General features: G+C 40.6%; 1 protein-coding gene across 6 annotated transcripts in view; it reads right to left on the reverse strand.

Moving 5' to 3' along the window:
* ENOX1 (ecto-NOX disulfide-thiol exchanger 1) overlaps positions 1-19,759 on the reverse strand; it is a 2,394,477-nt gene that overhangs the window by 488,234 nt on the left and 1,886,484 nt on the right. For all 6 annotated transcript variants that reach the window (XM_078657297.1, XM_078657294.1, XM_078657296.1 and 3 more), the window contains one exon: positions 10,500-10,706. In XM_078657297.1, coding sequence (XP_078513423.1) covers positions 10,500-10,706 — 207 coding nt within the window. The remainder of the gene's footprint in view (positions 1-10,499; positions 10,707-19,759) is intronic.

The raw sequence follows: 19,759 nt of genomic DNA on the forward strand, positions 1-19,759 counted from the left end.
GAGTACTTGAGAAGTTACTGTAGACTGCTTTCATCTTATCCTGGAAGAAAGTGGCCAGAGATTTACAAAACCCTAGGCTAATGTTTGTGGCCACTGGAGGTTTGGCTAGCTTTCTCACTGTAGCACACAGTTCTTTGGAAGAAGTTTTTGAAGCTTCAAGAGAATTAGTAAAAAAGCGAGTCTTTTCCTTAAGAATTAAATCTTTGTAGGTCATCAGGGACTGTTTATATACTTCCTTTTCACTAGAGCCATAGTGGAGTTTCCATTCCTCTCCAATCAGTGACAGGTTTGTTTTTGAGACTTGAGGGTTTCAGAGAACCACTATTCTGAAGGCTTAAGTCTCCGGTTTAGATATTTATTTTTCATGTGCCAAACTGTCTATTGATCTATTTTGCCATTAATTAAGAGCAATAGTGGCTTCATATGGGTCATTACTAAATGGCGGAGAGTTCTAAGAAAGGGATCTCTCCAAGGTTCCTGCAGTAATAGTGCTCCAGGGGCGGATCAACTTGTGAGTTACTGCCTGATCACCATTTGGTAGTGATGTATAGGGGATAAGAATAGTTTTTTGTGCAAAGGTATCTACCCAGGCAGACAAATAGGAACAAGCACTGGCTATTGAAAGAGACACATACTCATGGACAACTCATTAAAAAAGCAATGGACTGTAATGATATCAAAAGGGTTGATTTTTAATATAATTATAAAAGATATGCGGATACATCTGATTCAATAAAAAGATAATTGCATGATATGAATAAACATGAATTATTCGAACAATATATAGCAAACAAACATATCAGTATACATAAAAAGTGGAATAGAAGACTTTTTCTTAAAAATAATTTCTCCAATGCAGGAAGTATCTAAGGCTGTAAGTCTACGCGTTTCGACAAAAACATTTGTCTTCCTCAGGACAGTTCGATATCAGCCATTATTTCTAAAAAAAGATAAAACAAAATCACAAACACATAACAGTACATTGCAAGTGCTACTATTTACATATATAAGAGTAAGCAAGCTTTTCCTTCTTTTTTTACTCTTTTCTTTTTCTACTTTCTTTTTCTTTACATAGCCAGACTTTATATCAAAGAACAACATAGATATAGGAGCAAAGGGTTAGAAAACACTAACATATTTGATAAATGTCACATTAACAAAAACACGGGGTGAATCTCGAGGGTGGTCATATGATAGAAAGAGGCGTAACATTTTTGGTAAACCAGTGTTTCTGGGAGATCCTATAGTTCCTAAATTTTATACTAAAATATTTACCAAAGATTATTCCCTATTTATCTTGACTGCATATATCACATCCATATGTAGTATTACGTGGGAAAAGGAATTAGTTATACCTAGGCTGGAGTAGTTAATTGTAGTATCTACTCTAGAAACTACTATTCCAATTCTATTAGTAGCAATTCATATTAAGGTGAGGAAACTACAACCATTTATTAACATTTTGAATTTGATTGCTGAAAAACCTTACCTAAAATAGAGAAGTTATAGATTGTTGGGTACGTGGTAGATGGGGCGGGTAAGGCACCTCTCCTTTTATAGCTGGAGACGGTATGTGATGGCTGTTCAATGAGAGAAATATGTTCATTGGAATATTATAAAATATCTCTCTAGTCTAATACGTTGATTACAACAGATGATATTTTTACCTGTTAAGACAGTAATCACTGCTGTCTTCCTACCACTGCCCACAAATACTCTTCACGCTTTTTAAAAAAAAGTTAATTAAAGGACAGAATCCCTCGTTGTTTTCTTTAAAAGAACGATGTTGCAATTTAGGCTAGAGAGAAAAAGATATATATATTCTATTATTTCACTAGGTACTCAAAGAATTGTAGACTTGGTCTGAGTACTAGATCTAAGCAGAGACTCCTAAATACTGTTGTTTACCTTTTGACCGGTGATCAGAAGGACGCTAGGAGTAAAGAAAAACAGTGGTATGCGTTTCCTTTGTTGTTCTCTCAAACAGGCGGCTCTATCTCGTACATCAGCTACAAATTGTAAGATAAAATTCAATATTATACGTGGAAAATGCGTCTGGAATTGCTTACAAAGTTTTTAGTGCCGCTTTCTAATTGGAATTTACCTGTCGTGTGATACTATTTGAGAGGTAAAAGGTAACAGACGCCGGGCTGTAAAACGCCGTCTCCCTCCGTTCCGCTTGTTTTTTAGGAGATGGCAATGATTCAAAATAATTGCAGGTTCCAAATAAATACCTAATGAATGGTACAGACTCAAGTTTAATTTTTGTCTTTGCACCGCTCTTAAAAATAACATAACATCAGCGGTTTAGAAACTATCAGGTTTAATGCTAATGATTTACCTGTCTTGCAGTAATCACTGGAACATGAGCAAGGCGGAAAGCAAGGTGATTCTCAGCTCCGCTTGCGTTCCAAGGGGCGGTTACAGCTCAGTGGAGAAAAGCCTGTTTGGACGATATAAAGCCCCAATTACAATTAGATTAAACTAGGTTAAAGGGCGGAAAGGTTTCAGAAGCGCTCAGTTTTAAAATGCCTATTGCGGGTATGGCAACTATGGACATGCCATATAACAAACCACGGTGGTGGGGAGGGGGGAGGGGGCCTTTCACAAGGGTTGTTCGGCGAAACCTTACCGATGTATGAGACGCGGATTTCGAAGTAGCTCTGTCCTCCTCAGCGGTTCGTGCAGGAAACAACGATTTCCTGTAGTCCGTTTTCTACTATTATTTATACTCTGAAGGTGTTCCACCCTCATACAGGCTCCGCCTTTATTTAAAGTGACACCGTCTTTCATTGAATACTGTCTAGGTGTTTAGGAAATATAAAAGCGGACAAATGTGGGATCCATATTTAAATAGCGACCGTGGTTTGTTATATGGCATGTCCATAGTTGCCATACCCGCAATAGGCATTTTAAAACTGAGCGCTTCTGAAACCTTTCCGCCCTTTAACCTAGTTTAATCTAATTGTAATTGGGGCTTTATATCGTCCAAACAGGCTTTTCTCCACTGAGCTGTAACCGCCCCTTGGAACGCAAGCGGAGCTGAGAATCACCTTGCTTTCCGCCTTGCTCATGTTCCAGTGATTACTGCAAGACAGGTAAATCATTAGCATTAAACCTGATAGTTTCTAAACCGCTGATGTTATGTTATTTTTAAGAGCGGTGCAAAGACAAAAATTAAACTTGAGTCTGTACCATTCATTAGGTATTTATTTGGAACCTGCAATTATTTTGAATCATTGCCATCTCCTAAAAAACAAGCGGAACGGAGGGAGACGGCGTTTTACAGCCCGGCGTCTGTTACCTTTTACCTCTCAAATAGTATCACACGACAGGTAAATTCCAATTAGAAAGCGGCACTAAAAACTTTGTAAGCAATTCCAGACGCATTTTCCACGTATAATATTGAATTTTATCTTACAATTTGTAGCTGATGTACGAGATAGAGCCGCCAGTTTGAGAGAACAACAAAGGAAACGCATACCACTGTTTTTCTTTACTCCTAGCGTCCTTCTGATCACCGGTCAAAAGGTAAACAACAGTATTTAGGAGTCTCTGCTTAGATCTAGTACTCAGACCAAGTCTACAATTCTTTGAGTACCTAGTGAAATAATAGAATATATATATCTTTTTCTCTCTAGCCTAAATTGCAACATCGTTCTTTTAAAGAAAACAACGAGGGATTCTGTCCTTTAATTAACTTTTTTTTAAAAAGCGTGAAGAGTATTTGTGGGCAGTGGTAGGAAGACAGCAGTGATTACTGTCTTAACAGGTAAAAATATCATCTGTTGTAATCAACGTATTAGACTAGAGAGATATTTTATAATATTCCAATGAACATATTTCTCTCATTGAACAGCCATCACATACCGTCTCCAGCTATAAAAGGAGAGGTGCCTTACCCGCCCCATCTACCACGTACCCAACAATCTATAACTTCTCTATTTTAGGTAAGGTTTTTCAGCAATCAAATTCAAAATGTTAATAAATGGTTGTAGTTTCCTCACCTTAATATGAATTGCTACTAATAGAATTGGAATAGTAGTTTCTAGAGTAGATACTACAATTAACTACTCCAGCCTAGGTATAACTAATTCCTTTTCCCACGTAATACTACATATGGATGTGATATATGCAGTCAAGATAAATAGGGAATAATCTTTGGTAAATATTTTAGTATAAAATTTAGGAACTATAGGATCTCCCAGAAACACTGGTTTACCAAAAATGTTACGCCTCTTTCTATCATATGACCACCCTCGAGATTCACCCCGTGTTTTTGTTAATGTGACATTTATCAAATATGTTAGTGTTTTCCAACCCTTTGCTCCTATATCTATGTTGTTCTTTGATATAAAGTCTGGCTATGTAAAGAAAAAGAAAGTAGAAAAAGAAAAGAGTAAAAAAAGAAGGAAAAGCTTGCTTACTCTTATATATGTAAATAGTAGCACTTGCAATGTACTGTTATGTGTTTGTGATTTTGTTTTATCTTTTTTTAGAAATAATGGCTGATATCGAACTGTCCTGAGGAAGACAAATGTTTTTGTCGAAACGCGTAGACTAACAGCCTTAGATACTTCCTGCATTGGAGAAATTATTTTTAAGAAAAAGTCTTCTATTCCACTTTTTATGTATACTGATATGTTTGTTTGCTATATATTGTTCGAATAATTCATGTTTATTCATATCATGCAATTATCTTTTTATTGAATCAGATGTATCCGCATATCTTTTATAATTATATTAAAAATCAACCCTTTTGATATCATTACAGTCCATTGCTTTTTTAATGAGTTGTCCATGAGTATGTGTCTCTTTCAATAGCCAGTGCTTGTTCCTATTTGTCTGCCTGGGTAGATACCTTTGCACAAAAAACTGTTTTCCCTGACCCAGGAGTACGATCCAAATCAGGGGGTCCTTGTTACCCACAAAATAGGGGATAAGAATAAACATGACTGCTTTATGGTTGGACCAGACCAGCGGGAGGGAGGGTAAGATCTGGAGGGAGTCTTTGTTTGAGAATACCCTATCCAGGAGATGGCCTGTAGAATGTGTAGCACCCATAACGTGCTGGGTAAGCCTTATACTTTCCAAAACATCAATGAGATTAACAGCGTCACCATCCTGGGTGTCTTGTAAGTGAATATTTTATTCCCCCAGAAATGTAAAATCAGAAGACTGGGAGATAATATCCAGCATCGGGCTCATTGTATGTAGAAATGCTGCTCTGGGCCCAGGGCAGTAAATAAGCATAGCATTAAACAAGTAGTTGTTCAGTTGAATCTTAAAGAATAATGCCTCTAAGACTTTGGTATAATTTTGATTTACAAACACCCCTTTCAATGCACTCCGATAGATCACAGCTATACCTCCACCTCTCTTTCCCACTCGATCTAGCCTAAAGATAGAAAAGCCTACTGGGATGGCTATGGATAAATCTAGCCCCGATGTCTCATCAGCTCAGGACTCCATTACAAACGTGATGTTGATAGCTTGCATATCCATGAAGAGAGCTCAAGCGAGTGCTTAAACCTCTTCAATCACTACAATGAGAGCTATGCAACCTCACTGGGATACTGATTTGGGGGGGGGGGGTATATTTTCTTTAATTTTCTTCCTTCTCCTAGCCTAGATTCTTCGAACTCAAACTGGATGCAATATAAAAAACGCGCAGAGCAGATATTTTGTGATCTATGCACTCGATTAGGAGCAGAGGAAGTAAGGCAAAGATTAAACCCATCCACCAGAAAGTCTTTGTGTTATCCGATCAATATAGATAAGCCTCATGGATGAATCTATTTGTAACCCATTGCACTATTTCAAAAATTTCTTTGAAATATAATGGAGGGCTTTTTCAGATGATGCAGTGGTTATCCTAAAGTTTCTGCTATCTTTTCCGCTATCTCATCCCAGAATAGCATAGAGATGGATTATGGATAAGACATCATTGAGCCGAGAAGCAAATATCCAGTCACTATTAACAAAGATTTGATATTTTCCTTAATTAAATATAGCACAGCGGATGTGGCAGTAGTATGGGAAGCTTTCGAGGCCACAATTTGGGGGTTTATGATATTTATTTCTGCAATTCAGTGGAAGAAGGACAGGAGAAGCAAGATAACCTACAAAAGGATATAGATTAACGAATATGACAAAGCTCAGGCAGGCCACTTTGCACAATATGTGTCTAGGTTCAAATTAGAATCGCATATAGGAATATTTGAGAACTACTTTGTGTTGTTAATTTGCACAGAGCATCAGATACGCTATCCGCAAAAAATAACGAAATCTCCAAAAAGAATCCGCTATAAGAGCATGCAGTGTTTTTTTTCGTAAATGGCAGGATTTTTTTTAGAAGGTACGCAATCCCTGTTTTTAACATTGCAACCCCCTTATCCGAACTCGCATCTGAATTACGGACTAAAGTTTCATCTAAAATATTCAAAAAATGGGCCAAAGCCGGGTTTAGGAAAATCTCTGACTTTATGGTGATGGAAAGGTGGTTAAGTATTTCTGAAATGCGGGATTTAATCCAAAATGATTTCCTTCTCCTTGGCTCTCATAGATTGCTGTATAAAATTCTCAGTAATTTGGACCTGGTTCAAATAAACAAGAGTAAAAAAAATGGTGCTCATGCTGTTTGAAGCATATGTAAATAGGAGACCCAGGGAATGGCAAAAACGTTTGGATTCTACAAGAGGTATGGATCATACTCAGAAAGCAAATGACAAAATGGGAAAAACATGAAGGGTTGGAATTAACAGCTAGAATGTGACTGAGGTTAATAAACTTAATTTAGCATGTTACGTGGAGCTAATTTATTTAGTGTTTTATAGAGCGCGAACGTGACCCGTTAGGGTATCAGGAGCAGTTTACAGAGCTAAACAAGATGTTTAAAAAAGTTCAGAACAGACGAAATCATGTGAACGTTTGCCGTGATAAACAGGATATTGCAATGAGAGGGAATAGGCAAAATGGGTACAACTTAAGGGAGAAAAACAAACATTAGCGGGAACAGAGACAGATTTTACAGAAAAAGACTCTGCCCCATAAAGTGACAGTGAGGTACGAATTAAGTAAAAGGAAATAGCAACAACCATAATACAAGGCATTGCATAGCCTACGTCAAGGATGTCCAGATTGGCATACACTGGTAGAGGTCAATAAGAGAGCATATCGCTATGCAGCTGAGCTGTTTATGGGCTGAGAGTGTTACGGAAAGAATTTGCCCATTAGGAAAGACTTTGCTTCCTTCTTCCGACTTTGGGTGGCAGCGAGTTCCAGATTCTGGGTGCGGCCCCAGAGAGAGCTCTCTTATATGTTTTCGTCTTCCAAAAGAGGGGAGGTTTCAGATCTGAAGCCCTGGCAAACCGGGAGTGCCTATCTCCTCCGGAGTCCACGATTTTCTGGGCGAGAAACGCTGGAGAGTTAGAGTATACGCTTTGTGTGTGACACAGGCTAATTTGAGCTGTTTTCTGGCTTCGTACGGGAGCCAGTTCAGTGATTTGAGGTGCGGAGAGCTGTGGTTGAATTTTTTTGAACCTTTTAGGAGTCTTGCGGCTGCGTTGAGACAAGCTTTGGGGAGCCGTTGAGAACTTGGGTAGTCCGGAGAGGGTAGAGCATACGTACTCGATCCTAAAAATAACTAGTGCCTGAACTGCCATTTTAAGGTCCAATGTATCTAGGAATGGTTTTCATTGTTTCAGGTAGCTCAGGTGAAACCTTGCATTTTTGGCTAGTGTGTTGATGTGGGTTCTCATATTTAAGATCTTGTCCAGTCTGATTCCTAGTGATTTGGCTGAGTCCTCTATGGTTGGGGTGCAGTTCAGTGGGGTGATAGAGTTAGTCCATTCCAGTATGTCAGTTGAACTTTTAGGGGGGGAGATTAGCAAGAATTCAGTTGGCGCTGGATGCTATTTTTTAGCAAAAGGCTACTATACAGAACCCCTCAGTCTCATTTCCAGATTAACCCTAACCAGTCCAGTCACTGCCTCCGTTGTTTAAATCAACCGGCTGCTAATTGAACGCATATAATCACTCAGTGCCCCTTGGCTTACAAGTTCTGGAATGAAACATTTCGGTATTTGGAGATCGAGTGCCCAATTAAACTGGCAACACACAGCTGGCTGAAAGTCCTGTGATATGATCCATCTCTCCACCTATCCGATAAATGGACGAAACTAATATATATTACAAAGGCAGTCGCTAGGTCCCTTCTGCTTCAGAAATGGCAATCTCATTAGGTTCCAACAATGTGTGAGTGGGCTCGGAAAATAAAGCAAGTTAGGAATAGTGAAAGGCAAGATGCAATGTGAAATGGGGGGATCAGGAAATTTGAAAAATTGTGGGAACAGTGTTTTAATTAAATACTAAGGCCTAAGCAAAGGATCTTAATACCATCCCGCTAATTTGCATTTTATATTATCTGCTTTTTCTGTATTTTAGTACATTGTTTATTTTAAGGGAGTTGTTAGTATGATGGTTATATATAGAACATATATATGTTAGGATCAACATTTTGCCAACTTGCACATTTCTTTTTAGTTTGCACTTTATGCACTTTAATAGCCCTTTATTGCAAAAATCTGTATTGTATCTGGTTTCTAATGATTCTTAAAGCAGTGTTACTCTCGCTTTTATTCTGTTCTGTACATTATTTTATATTCCCGCATATATATGATGTACTTATTGATTAATGGTGTATAGCCAAGAAGTGACACTGTATTACATGGAAGAATTGGAAATGTTGATGGATCTAAAAAAAAACTAAAAAAAACATTAACTTTTCTTGTAGTATTATTTCCCGCCAGTCTTCCCGCCAGAGTGGGGGTAGAATGGGTGGGGGGCCAGTTACTGGGTATAGCAAATGGTCTGGAGAAGCTCTCAAAGGCGGTATGCCTTTGAAGCTTCCCCCTGTCCATCCTGGGGAAGGAGACATATCACCTCGCCCAGGATGTGCATTGTTGCGGGGGGGGGGCTCACCAACCAGGGGTCCAGCAACATGTCTGCTGTGTGGCAGCCTCTGCAGCCACTCCGCCCAGATGTGGATTGTAGGTTCGGGTTTTGGAGGGCATCTCTAAGATGCCCTTTCGTGCATTTTACATTAAATCCCACACTGGCATCAGTGCGGGTTTAATGTGCTGAGAAGTTTAGTTCCAAACTTGTCAGTGTTCAGTGTAGCCATTATGGTGCTATGGAGTTTGTAATGACGACCTCCCAGCACCATATACTCTTAAATGGCATCACTGCACTTACAGTGCCCAGGAATGGCCCTGGGTACTGTAGGTGCACAGGGCTCATGCCCCTGTGCCCTCACCTCTGGCATAGGGCACCCAGCTAGAGGGGTGACTGAAGTATGCCGGGCAGTGGGTTATGTGGGCATGGCACACAGGGATGTGTGCCATGTCGACTCTTGTTTTAGTTCTGTACTTAGGCACTCAGCCTGCAAAGGCAGTGTGTGGGTGCCAGGGTACAGGGCCCCTGAGGGTGGCACAATAAGTGCTGCAGTCCTCAGGGGTCTCCTCTGGTCACCATGCCCTGGGTACCTAGGGTACCATTTACTAGGGACTGACAGGTGGCCAGAGGTGCCAATTGGGTATTTTGTTTCAGCATAGCTTTTCTCTTTAGGGAAGGAACACAGGCCCTGGGTACCCGATTGGCTGGGACCCAGGGCACACTCAGTCAAGCACATCAGCAGTTCAGGAAAAAGTGGGGGAATACCAAGGCAAGAAAGATGGCACTTTCTCACAAAGTGGGAAACCATAGCTGAATATTTCACTGCCAATGAATCCGGATGCATTTTGAAAAGCGGGGAAACACACACACCCCCCCTCCATCACAACAGGTTACTGCACGCACTTGACGCTGGATACCTGGGCGGTCCCTGGGACCCTAGCAAACCCCCTCGGAAGGGACGCACCGGTTGGGTACCACCTCCTAATCGACGCACAAATAGTATGCCTCCTAATTATTTGTTTGGCCTTGCTCTCACATTTGTAATAGAATGCAGGTAATGGGCAAGAGTTTAACAACATAGGCGGAAAGGAATGGCTACTAGTTAAAATAATATGAATATCTGGATGGGAGAATTATTAATTTGGGAGACTCGGCTTATGCGTGGAGCATTTTCACACCAGAGTTCACAGTAGAGTATCGTTTTTCTGAGACTTTATTGAATTAATGCAGCTTCCACACTGGAACCATTCTTCCCTTGGCAAAAACTGCAGGGTGCAACAAACACTGGAAAATAATGGAATATGGTAGCAACAAGGCCAACTGCCAGGTAGACTGCTCGAATGGAAGGAGGAACACAAAGCATAAGGCAGCTTAAAACAGGCATGAGGAAATGATGCCATTTTAGGCTGCTGAATATCCTGGGTGAAAGGGACCTGTGGAATCTACCCAATGGAATAAGAGCCAAAAAATAAGTTATTGTGAAACGGAGCATTCCACATATAGAAATACAAAGCCCAAAAAAATCTCTTAGGAAAGTTGATTACCAGAGAGGTAAATAGCTTTATCCACCATGAATTCCTCTTGAAACCGAATGTGACAGAAATTTTTCTTGCTCTTCCGAATTGCTGTGATTTCTCCACATTGTTCGAAGACTTCCTGAATGATTTCCTCTGTCGCATTTTCGGGTAACCCTCCTACGAACACAGTCTTACATCCAGGAGGTCTTTCCCTTGTTGAAGGTGGTGGAAGATCTATGGATGAACAAAAAGCAGATGTCACTTCTAATATGTGGCTAGGTATCTTTTAAGATACACTCACTTTTACAGTTTGCATAACATCAAGCAGTACCTGTAAACCGAATGGTGAGAACCAGACACCCAGTCAGAATTCTTCCTTTGTAGCCAAGATGTATCATAATAGACCAGATCAATGTGTGAATCGCTGGTGATGTCTAGCACATTTTTATATAGTTTTTTCTCTGCCCACTTTGCCTACGCTTGCGTCCCTTTGGGAATGGGAGTGGGGGAATCCAGCACATCATGGGTGCAGGGAAAATTACTGATTTGCTCTATTGTGCAGTTTGGTTCTCCCTCCTGGTGTGCTAGACTCAGAAATCACCCTCCCTTCATGTTGGGTACACTCTTTACATCAGTAAGAGGGAAAGAAAGTCCTAATCTCACTGAGCAGTAGGTAAAAAATGAACAAGTATAAATATTCTGTTGTATGGGCTTACATTTCACCTCAGAGATGCCAGGGGTGGAGGCTTTCAAGAAAGAGCAGTTAATGAGCCCAGAACATCTAGAGAGGGAACCAAGCTGTTCAGTGGGGCAGCAGAGCCATGTTCCTGCATTCATGACTTGTGGATTCACCAGCTCATGGGGGCTCATTACGATGGCGGACCGCCCAACATCAACCTCAATATTTGCACCGCCACATCAGGATGGCGGTGGGAATGGGATTGGTACCGCGCCGGACGGAAAGACCATCCGCCATGGTCCCGCAAGGCGGTACTTTTTCGCCTGCCTTTCGGGACATGGTACAATGGGGGTATACTGGTGGTGCCTTGCAGGCACCGCCATGTGCATTTGAATGCCTGTGTTTTTGGGCAGAGATTCCGCCTCAAAAAGATAGGCAGTGAATGCCTATGGGGCCCGTTGAGGAGGGGGGGGCTGCATGTGGGGGGTACCTATGGTACCCCCTACATATGCATGTACAAGGTGGCAGACACCACACGGTGCCTGTCACGTTGCACATACATATGCAAAACATGTCTTTTTACATTGGGGCGGGTGCTGCCGCCCACCGCAATGTAAAAATACGTGATGCGCCTGCCAGTGTGGCGGGCGCATCGTAATTTGTATTGCTGGACCTCCGCACCTATGGCGGGCAGTCCCTTTTGCCTATGCGATGACAAAGTCCGCCCGCCATCGTAATCGGCCCCATGGTTAGAGACTGGTACTTCTCCCTCTGCCACTCTCTTTTTTAGTTTATATAGAACAACGATTCACTGTGGACTCATTTGAAGGTAACATTCTATATTATGTGGCTGCCGATTCCACCCTGAAATGAAAACCAATCATTAAAGTTTTATAAACAACCATCTAATATTAAACATAAAGTTGTTACATTTTACATATGAGCAAAATTGTCAGCCAATATAATAGTGCTCTGAACAGTGATCACACAGTGTGACAAATGTGAAAAAATGACGTGTGTGTATGCATAAAAGGACAAATAAGCCTTGACTCCAGAGAATTGTTAGGCATTGAGTGTCAGCGAGTGTAAATGTTGTTTAAAGTCAACGACGTTTCGATCTCTATTATGAGTCTAAGGTCATCATCAGGACTGGCGAGTAGTAAAGAGCACTATGGCTATGGCCAGAAGGTCTCTGAGGAGTAAGCTGGTGAAGCAGCCAAATTGGTAGGACCATTAGACAGATTAATCAGTCATTCATAATGAGCGAGCAGGACTTCTATTATGTGAGCAGAGTAATGGTTCTTTCAGTTGTAGGCATTGATGGGTAGGGGAACCAATTAGGTGCTAACATAGATCCAATCAGAAGAAAATTGCCAAAAATTGCAAGGGCAGATAGCCTAGTGTGGGTGCCCTCCTTGACGGCCTGAAACCAAAAGTTGGTGCTTGGTGAAGAGAGAGCATATTTGAAGGTTGAAGCCTGAATATGCATGGAAATTAATTTAATGACCAAAAACTGGGAGTTAATCAGCAGCCACAGTAAGTTTCAACGTACAGCGATCAGTGATTAACTGGTTTCTGAAATGAGTCTACAGTGAGCGGCTATTTGTCATAACAATGCATGCCTTTACAAATCATGCGTTTTTTCCACGCTTACTTTGCTACGCAGTGCCCTTATCACACATTGCATTTACCACGCAGGTTTTTACCACCCATATTATGCCTTTATGGCGCATGCCTTTACAATGAAAATTTAAGTAATAGCACATAAGTGACACCCCTTTATTTAATATGTGTGTGTGTGTGTGTGTGTATATATATATATATATATATATATATATATATATATATATATATATATATATATATATATATATATATATATACTACTATTATAAAGAGAGAACTGTAAAGCTTTGAGGCGGGTAAACTCAAGAACTACAGCACCAATCAGAACACACAATACACCATTGTAAAGGGTAGGTTCAGCAGATGGACATAGGCTATATATCGGGACACCATATACATTAGAAGGGGAAAAGAACATAGGGGGGTAAAGTAGTCCCTTGTGGGCCTTGTAAACTACAGTTGGCGTGTCGTGGGCGTCATTGTATACTGCATTGCCACGGACCGTCAGTGTGGGCGTCATCAATGGAGGCGTATCCTGCGCGGCAAAATGGCCGCTAAATACATTGACATCAATCATATAGCCGGCTAAATGGCCGCGACCTACAAATGAAGCGCAACTTTACACATATCGACGTCTAAAAAACAACATAAGTTACCGAAATGATGATCAACGTTATTGCCACTGAAGCGCCGCCGCTTTCTACGCAACTATACACATATCGGTGTACAAAAAAAACCATTACTTAACCGAATGATGCACACCGTAAAAAACATTACTTACAGGAATGATGCACAACGTTATTAGTATGGCACTGGGAAACACTAAATGTACGCCCAATAACATTACGAGAAAAAGGGGCGCGGCTAACAACAGGAAATGCATAACAACAAACCTTTTGCAGGATTGGAGCCACGTAATACCAATGATCAATGTGGGCGTGATCAATGGGGCGGGTCGTGCACGTCAATCATATATGTGGATTACGGAAACATTGAGGGTCCGCACGGCCGTCAACTTTTCACTGTTTTCAAATACCATTACTTTGCTAATCCGAACGGCTCCATCACATGCCAAAAACAAGAGACGCAGAGTAGGGACTAAAACACGAAGACAGACTGACAATGCAGAGGCGCTCTAACAGGCACTCGAACACGCACACACAACAAAGGGGATAAACTTACGGACAAGAATGAGGCGCACTACAAGGCACGCAGAGTAGGGACAAAAAGAAGAAGACAGGCGGACAACGCAGAGGCACTCTAACAGGCAATCGAACACGAACACACAACTAAGGGTATAAACTTACAGCTCCTCATTCATTGCACCTATCAACCCACAAACAAAACAAGGACTTGATAAAAACAACAACGCACACACAAGGACATACAAAAACAGGAAACGCACACCAAATAAAAGCTGACATCGAAAAACACCTTACACACATACTTTTTCAAGCCCGGACAACAGCACCAATCACAACACCCAATACACCATTGGAAAGGGTAGTTTCAGCAAATGGACATAGGCTATACAGCACCACGCCATATACCTTAGGGGGGGGAAGAACGTTAGGGGAAAAGTAGTCCGTTGGGGCATGGGCGTACGCATACAGTGATATCAACGCGGCTTGCGAGAGGCGCAATGCCGTGTGGGCAGGAGCGCGGGGAGGAGCGGCCAGGAGCGCGGAACCGGAACCGACACCCGACAGAGGCGTGTGGCCGATGGCGTCAGGACATACAGGCTACATGGGACCTGCCTAGAGGTAAGAGCAGCCAGGAGCGCAGGGAGGAGCGTCCAGGAGCGCGGAACCGATACCCTACATCAACATGTCCGGGGTGCGCAATGCTGGTGAGTACCTTTCACCTCGCGAAGCCTACCCGGACAACGTCGGGACGGGCTGCTAGTATATATATATATATATATATATATAAAATATATATATATATATATATATATGTACAACAAAGTACTGGGATATCAACAGCAGCAACAGTACACAATACACCTTCTTGATAGGATTCATAAGTAGTATTTATTCTTTCTTCAGATTAATTTTTCATGTAAACACAACATCACATCAACCTCAAAACAGCCAACATGTGTTTCGCGCTCCACTGCGCTTCTTCAGGGTTTTATTTTCATGTCTTGTGATCTAAATTTCACTCTCTCCCATATTTTAATTAAAAACTCTAGCTTCATCTGTTTATTCACTTTGTTCCATATTTAGTGATCTTGTAATCCAAAAATTCACTATAATTCTAATTTCCTTTTGTCATGAATGAATGATGTTCCCCTTGATATGGGTGAAATGTTAGCTGGAAGCCTCTGATCCTTCAGATTGCAGATTTCAGGATTGTGAGGTGAAGGATCGGAGGCGTCCAGCTACCATCATCAGAAGATACAATGGGTGGGTCCAATTAGCAAGGGGAGTGATTATTAGTTAGGTATGGGATAATCTTCAGCTCAAGGGCTAGAGCATTATGATCACTGTCAGTTCTATCAATGACAATTATGTCTTGTAGATTGGGCCATACTTTTACATCAGTTAATCCTGCTTCTAAATCTTGACCTTTTAAATATATAAGTAGCCCCTCTATCTGAGATTGTGCGCCTATTACTTGCATATAATCCATACGATAAAGAAAGAGATGCTATCTGTGCTACTACCCTAGAACTTCTCTTTAGAGTGGAGCTCAGCAATCTTGGACTACCCCTTTCCTCATCTTCTTCTTGTGTAAGACTTTGAATAAAATCCACTGGTTCAAACGTTGCATTAAAATCCCCAGCTTTTTAAACGTTTAATAAGCTTTATTTCACCATAAAAAGTCAATACATACTTTAAAGGCCTAAAAAAGAATAATGCATAGAATATCTTGTGCACAAAATAGAGAAGGCAAAATAATCAAAGTAGAAAGATGTTTACATATTGGGAAAATAAGGGGAAGGAAAGAGGGGGAAAGGGAAAAGACGGGGAATAAGATAATTCCCAGCTTTAACAAGATGACTTCCTATATTTGTATTCTCCAAAAAGTCTACTAAAGCTGATATGGTTTCTGAATCAAGATTCGGGCTAAAAGGAGGGCTATAGATGTTCAGCAGTCATAATTAATATCAAGGCCCAAGATATCAACAGAATTAAGATTTAACCTTCTTACCTTACATACTAACGAGGTCTTGATCCATATTACTAGACCTCCTAACGGGCGTCCTGCAGTTGACGGTCTAGCTTTTATACTTTAGTTTATAAAGCCCACCCTAAATATGGGTTGTAGTGTCCAGATTTCAAGGAACATACAAATAAAAAATGTATCTGTTAATGTTCCCCATTCTGGGTCAATCACCTTAGATTGTATTCCTGCTATATTCCAAGAGAGCAAATTAAACTGCATGCTATCCACTTCTCTCTGTGGGGAAGTATATATTAAATAATCCACACCCTGTTTTAGCCACCAACTCATATCTGACTGTCTGACTGTTCCCGAATTAGGGAGGGGAATGAATACAATGTTGAAGACATTATTCTTCTTAAGTCAATAAAATCCTGCTAAGGCCAGCCATCAACATTACATTTCACATTGGATGCATGTACGGATTCTCTTACCTGGGTAACGGGGGCCATTTTGCTCAGATTGATGATAGAATATTCCTTAAAATGCAAGTAGAACTAAAACTGTAATAGGGAACCCTTGGGGGGGGAGGTTTGCAAATCAAAATTATCTAGCCCAGTAGTGTACTCCTCCTTGCTCAACTAAAGGCCTATATAGTCGAACTGCATATTCTGCAAGGGGCAACGCTTCACCCCTAATAAACCGATCTTATCAGGGAATAACAGTACCTGTAATTTCTTTCACAGTGTATCATTTTATTTCTGAGAGACTGACTGTCCTGTTGGCTCCCACGGATAACCTTGGAACATAGTCATATATAATCTTTTAGGAGTGTTTTCAAGTAGCCTAGTTTCATCTTGATGGTCTAGTTCCCGGCTTCTGCCATTCTTCCCGATGCCCCTATTGCACAATTTGTGAGGTAGAAATGTGGGGTATGCATCTGTATTCCTCCTTCTGTTTCCAGCTATGTGCTAGGGCATGTTGACGGGGTCTGTGTAGAGAGCGGGGGGGGTACATAGGAGCTCCACTCCATTGGGTATTCTCCCATTTAGGGCTTCATTCTGATGCGGATTGGAAAGCTTCCCGATCTAATCAGTTTGGAAATGGTTTCCGACCCACTTGGATCGGGAGAGTTCGACCTACGGAGTACGATGCATTCGGATGCTTCCAAATACGATTTGGTTGGACTCCCATTGACTTCAATGGGAGTATATGTTCCTAACCGCATAATAATTGGGCCCTGGGTCGGAAAGACACGTCCCCGATCCGATTTGGAAGGTGCAAATGCCATTAGGAGATCTTCAGAATCGGGCTCTAGGTTGGAATGCTTTCCTAACCGCATCAGAATCAGGCCCTTGGTGTTACAGAGTGTTGCATCAGCCTAATAGGGATGTGCTCCATTGCAGGTTCTGTACTCCCTAGTGTACTCATTCCTCCCATTTGCATCTATTCCCTTCTTTCTTTCGTCTAATCCCTTTGCAATAATTTTAAATATCTGATGGTTGGGTCAGCCCTCCCTCTCACTCATATTCTTTAGTTGGGTATCTTGGGCTCGTGGTTACACATTTCTCTCCCATCTGCCTGATAAGATGTCTAAATTCTTTTATACTTTTATTACAATCACACTCTTTCATCATATTAGATGTTGTACCAGACTGTGTTTCTCTGGCCTGCAAAATTACAGACCCTCAATGTTAGAAATAAGGTTTCTGGTTGATAGAGTATGCACCCTGAGCAAGCAGAAACCACCACTCTAGTCACTGTAAGCTTCATACCCTCTGGTAGATTGGCCCTGAGCAGTCAGGCTTATCTAAAGAGGCAATATGTAAAGGTATTTGTGCAACACACACACAGTAACACAATGAAAACCCTAAAAAAATACTGCACACAGGGTCAGAAAATATTGATTATATTTCTATGAGTAAAACAAGACCAAAATGCTAAAAATCCAATAAGTAGAACCTGAGTTAGGAATTTTGAAAGAATAAAAAAAGTGGTACTTAGAAGCAAATAGCACTTATTATTATTAATATTTATAATTTGTTAAGCACAATGAATCATCCCCAGGGGAATCTCACGGCGCCACAGTATCAAGCAACAGAAGCTAAACCATGTCCAGTTAGAGATTGAATAACTAGATTTTGAGGAGTTTTCTGAACTGAGTTACATTAGTGCAGGAACAAATGTAGAACAGCATTTTGTTCCATTGATGGGGGCCGGGTAGGAAAAAGAATGGCCACCCAGTCTGGCTTTATTTATCCTTTTAGGGCACAGTAATAACTGGTCGCTGGGTCTGAGTTGTCGGGGGGATATAAGGTTTTAATTTATTTTTCAGATAGACTGGTCCCATTCTCTGCAGTGTTTTACAGACCAGACATAGGAGCTCAAAGACCGCCCATTTTTGTATGGGCAACCAGTGGAGCAGGCACAGAAGGGGTTCAAATCGAGATCATGGGGGACGATTCAGAGCAAGGCAGACTGCCATCTTGTGAACCACCTGGAGCCTTGAGAGAAGTCCTTCCCTTATACGGACCAGTAGGAGTTACTATAGTCTAGTCGGCTCACCATCAGTGCCTGAATTTCTAGCCGAGAGATATCCATGGGAACACCTTCTTAAGCATTCGCATCAGGCCAAAACACGTCCCGAGATTCTTTTCACACGTTCATCCAAGGATAAGTTATCATCCAGTATGACACCTAGATTTTTCACACATTTTTCGGAGTTGGGGAGGGATCACTGACATAATATCGATTACCAAAATATCTCCATTGACAAAAATCGACACATAAATATCGATGTCAAACATATCGACATCCTAACTTTATAATGTAAAGTACAAAAATATCGAAAAAATAGTATTGATGTAAAAAATATCGATGTATAAAATATTGTTTTTTATATATAAAAAATAATATTAAATACATTACATAAAATTAACTTTTATAAAATTATGTAGCTGTAATGTACATTTTAACAAATATAATAAATTAATTTAATTAAAAAAATGTAAACATACATATATAAAATGTAATATATAAATGTATATTTACTTTAAAACAATGAATAAACTAATAATTTTAATGTATTTGAAAAAGTTATAAATATATACACATGTACAAATATATATATATATACACATACACCTATAACATAAAATGTAATACAAAACATTATATTACAAATTAAAATATTAAAATATTTAATAATTTTTAACCTTACATTTTGCACTCCATTGAGTGCAGCAGTAAGGAAAGTGTTGGATAGCGGATCAGTAAAAATTAATATTCCCACTCCAATGATTGCAACAGTAGAGAAAATGTAGGATAGTGGAGAGGTAAAAATTACTATTCCCACTCCAGTTAGTGCAACATAATGGAAAGTGTTGGATAGCATAGGGGTAAAAATTACTATTCCCACTCCAATGATTGCAACAGTAGAGAAAATGTAGGATAGTGGAGAGGTAAAAATTACTATTCCCACTCCAGTTAGTGCAACATAATGGAAAGTGTTGGATAGCATAGGGGTAAAAATTACTATTCCCACTCCAATTACTGCAACAGTAGGGAAAGTGTTGGATAGAGGAGGGGTAAAAATTACTATTCCCACTCCAGTGAATGCAACAATAGGGAAAGGGTTGAATGGCGGAGAGCTTAACCGCATCAATGCGGCGGCTTTTCCCGCTGTACGCGGTAATTTTCAAATTACCGCGTTACATGACGAGCTGAGCTCGTCATGAGCGCACGGCAGGTTACGCTCATGACGAGCTGAGCTCGTCATCAGCCCCGAAGGGGAGCTCGTCATCAGCCCCGAAGGGGTTAAAATTATTATTCCCACTCCAGAGAGTACAACAGTAGGGAAAGTGTTGGATAGCAA

This window comes from Lissotriton helveticus, chromosome 8 (genome assembly GCF_964261635.1).
Source record: "Lissotriton helveticus chromosome 8, aLisHel1.1, whole genome shotgun sequence".
In the NCBI taxonomy this organism is placed as follows: Eukaryota; Metazoa; Chordata; class Amphibia; order Caudata; family Salamandridae; genus Lissotriton; species Lissotriton helveticus.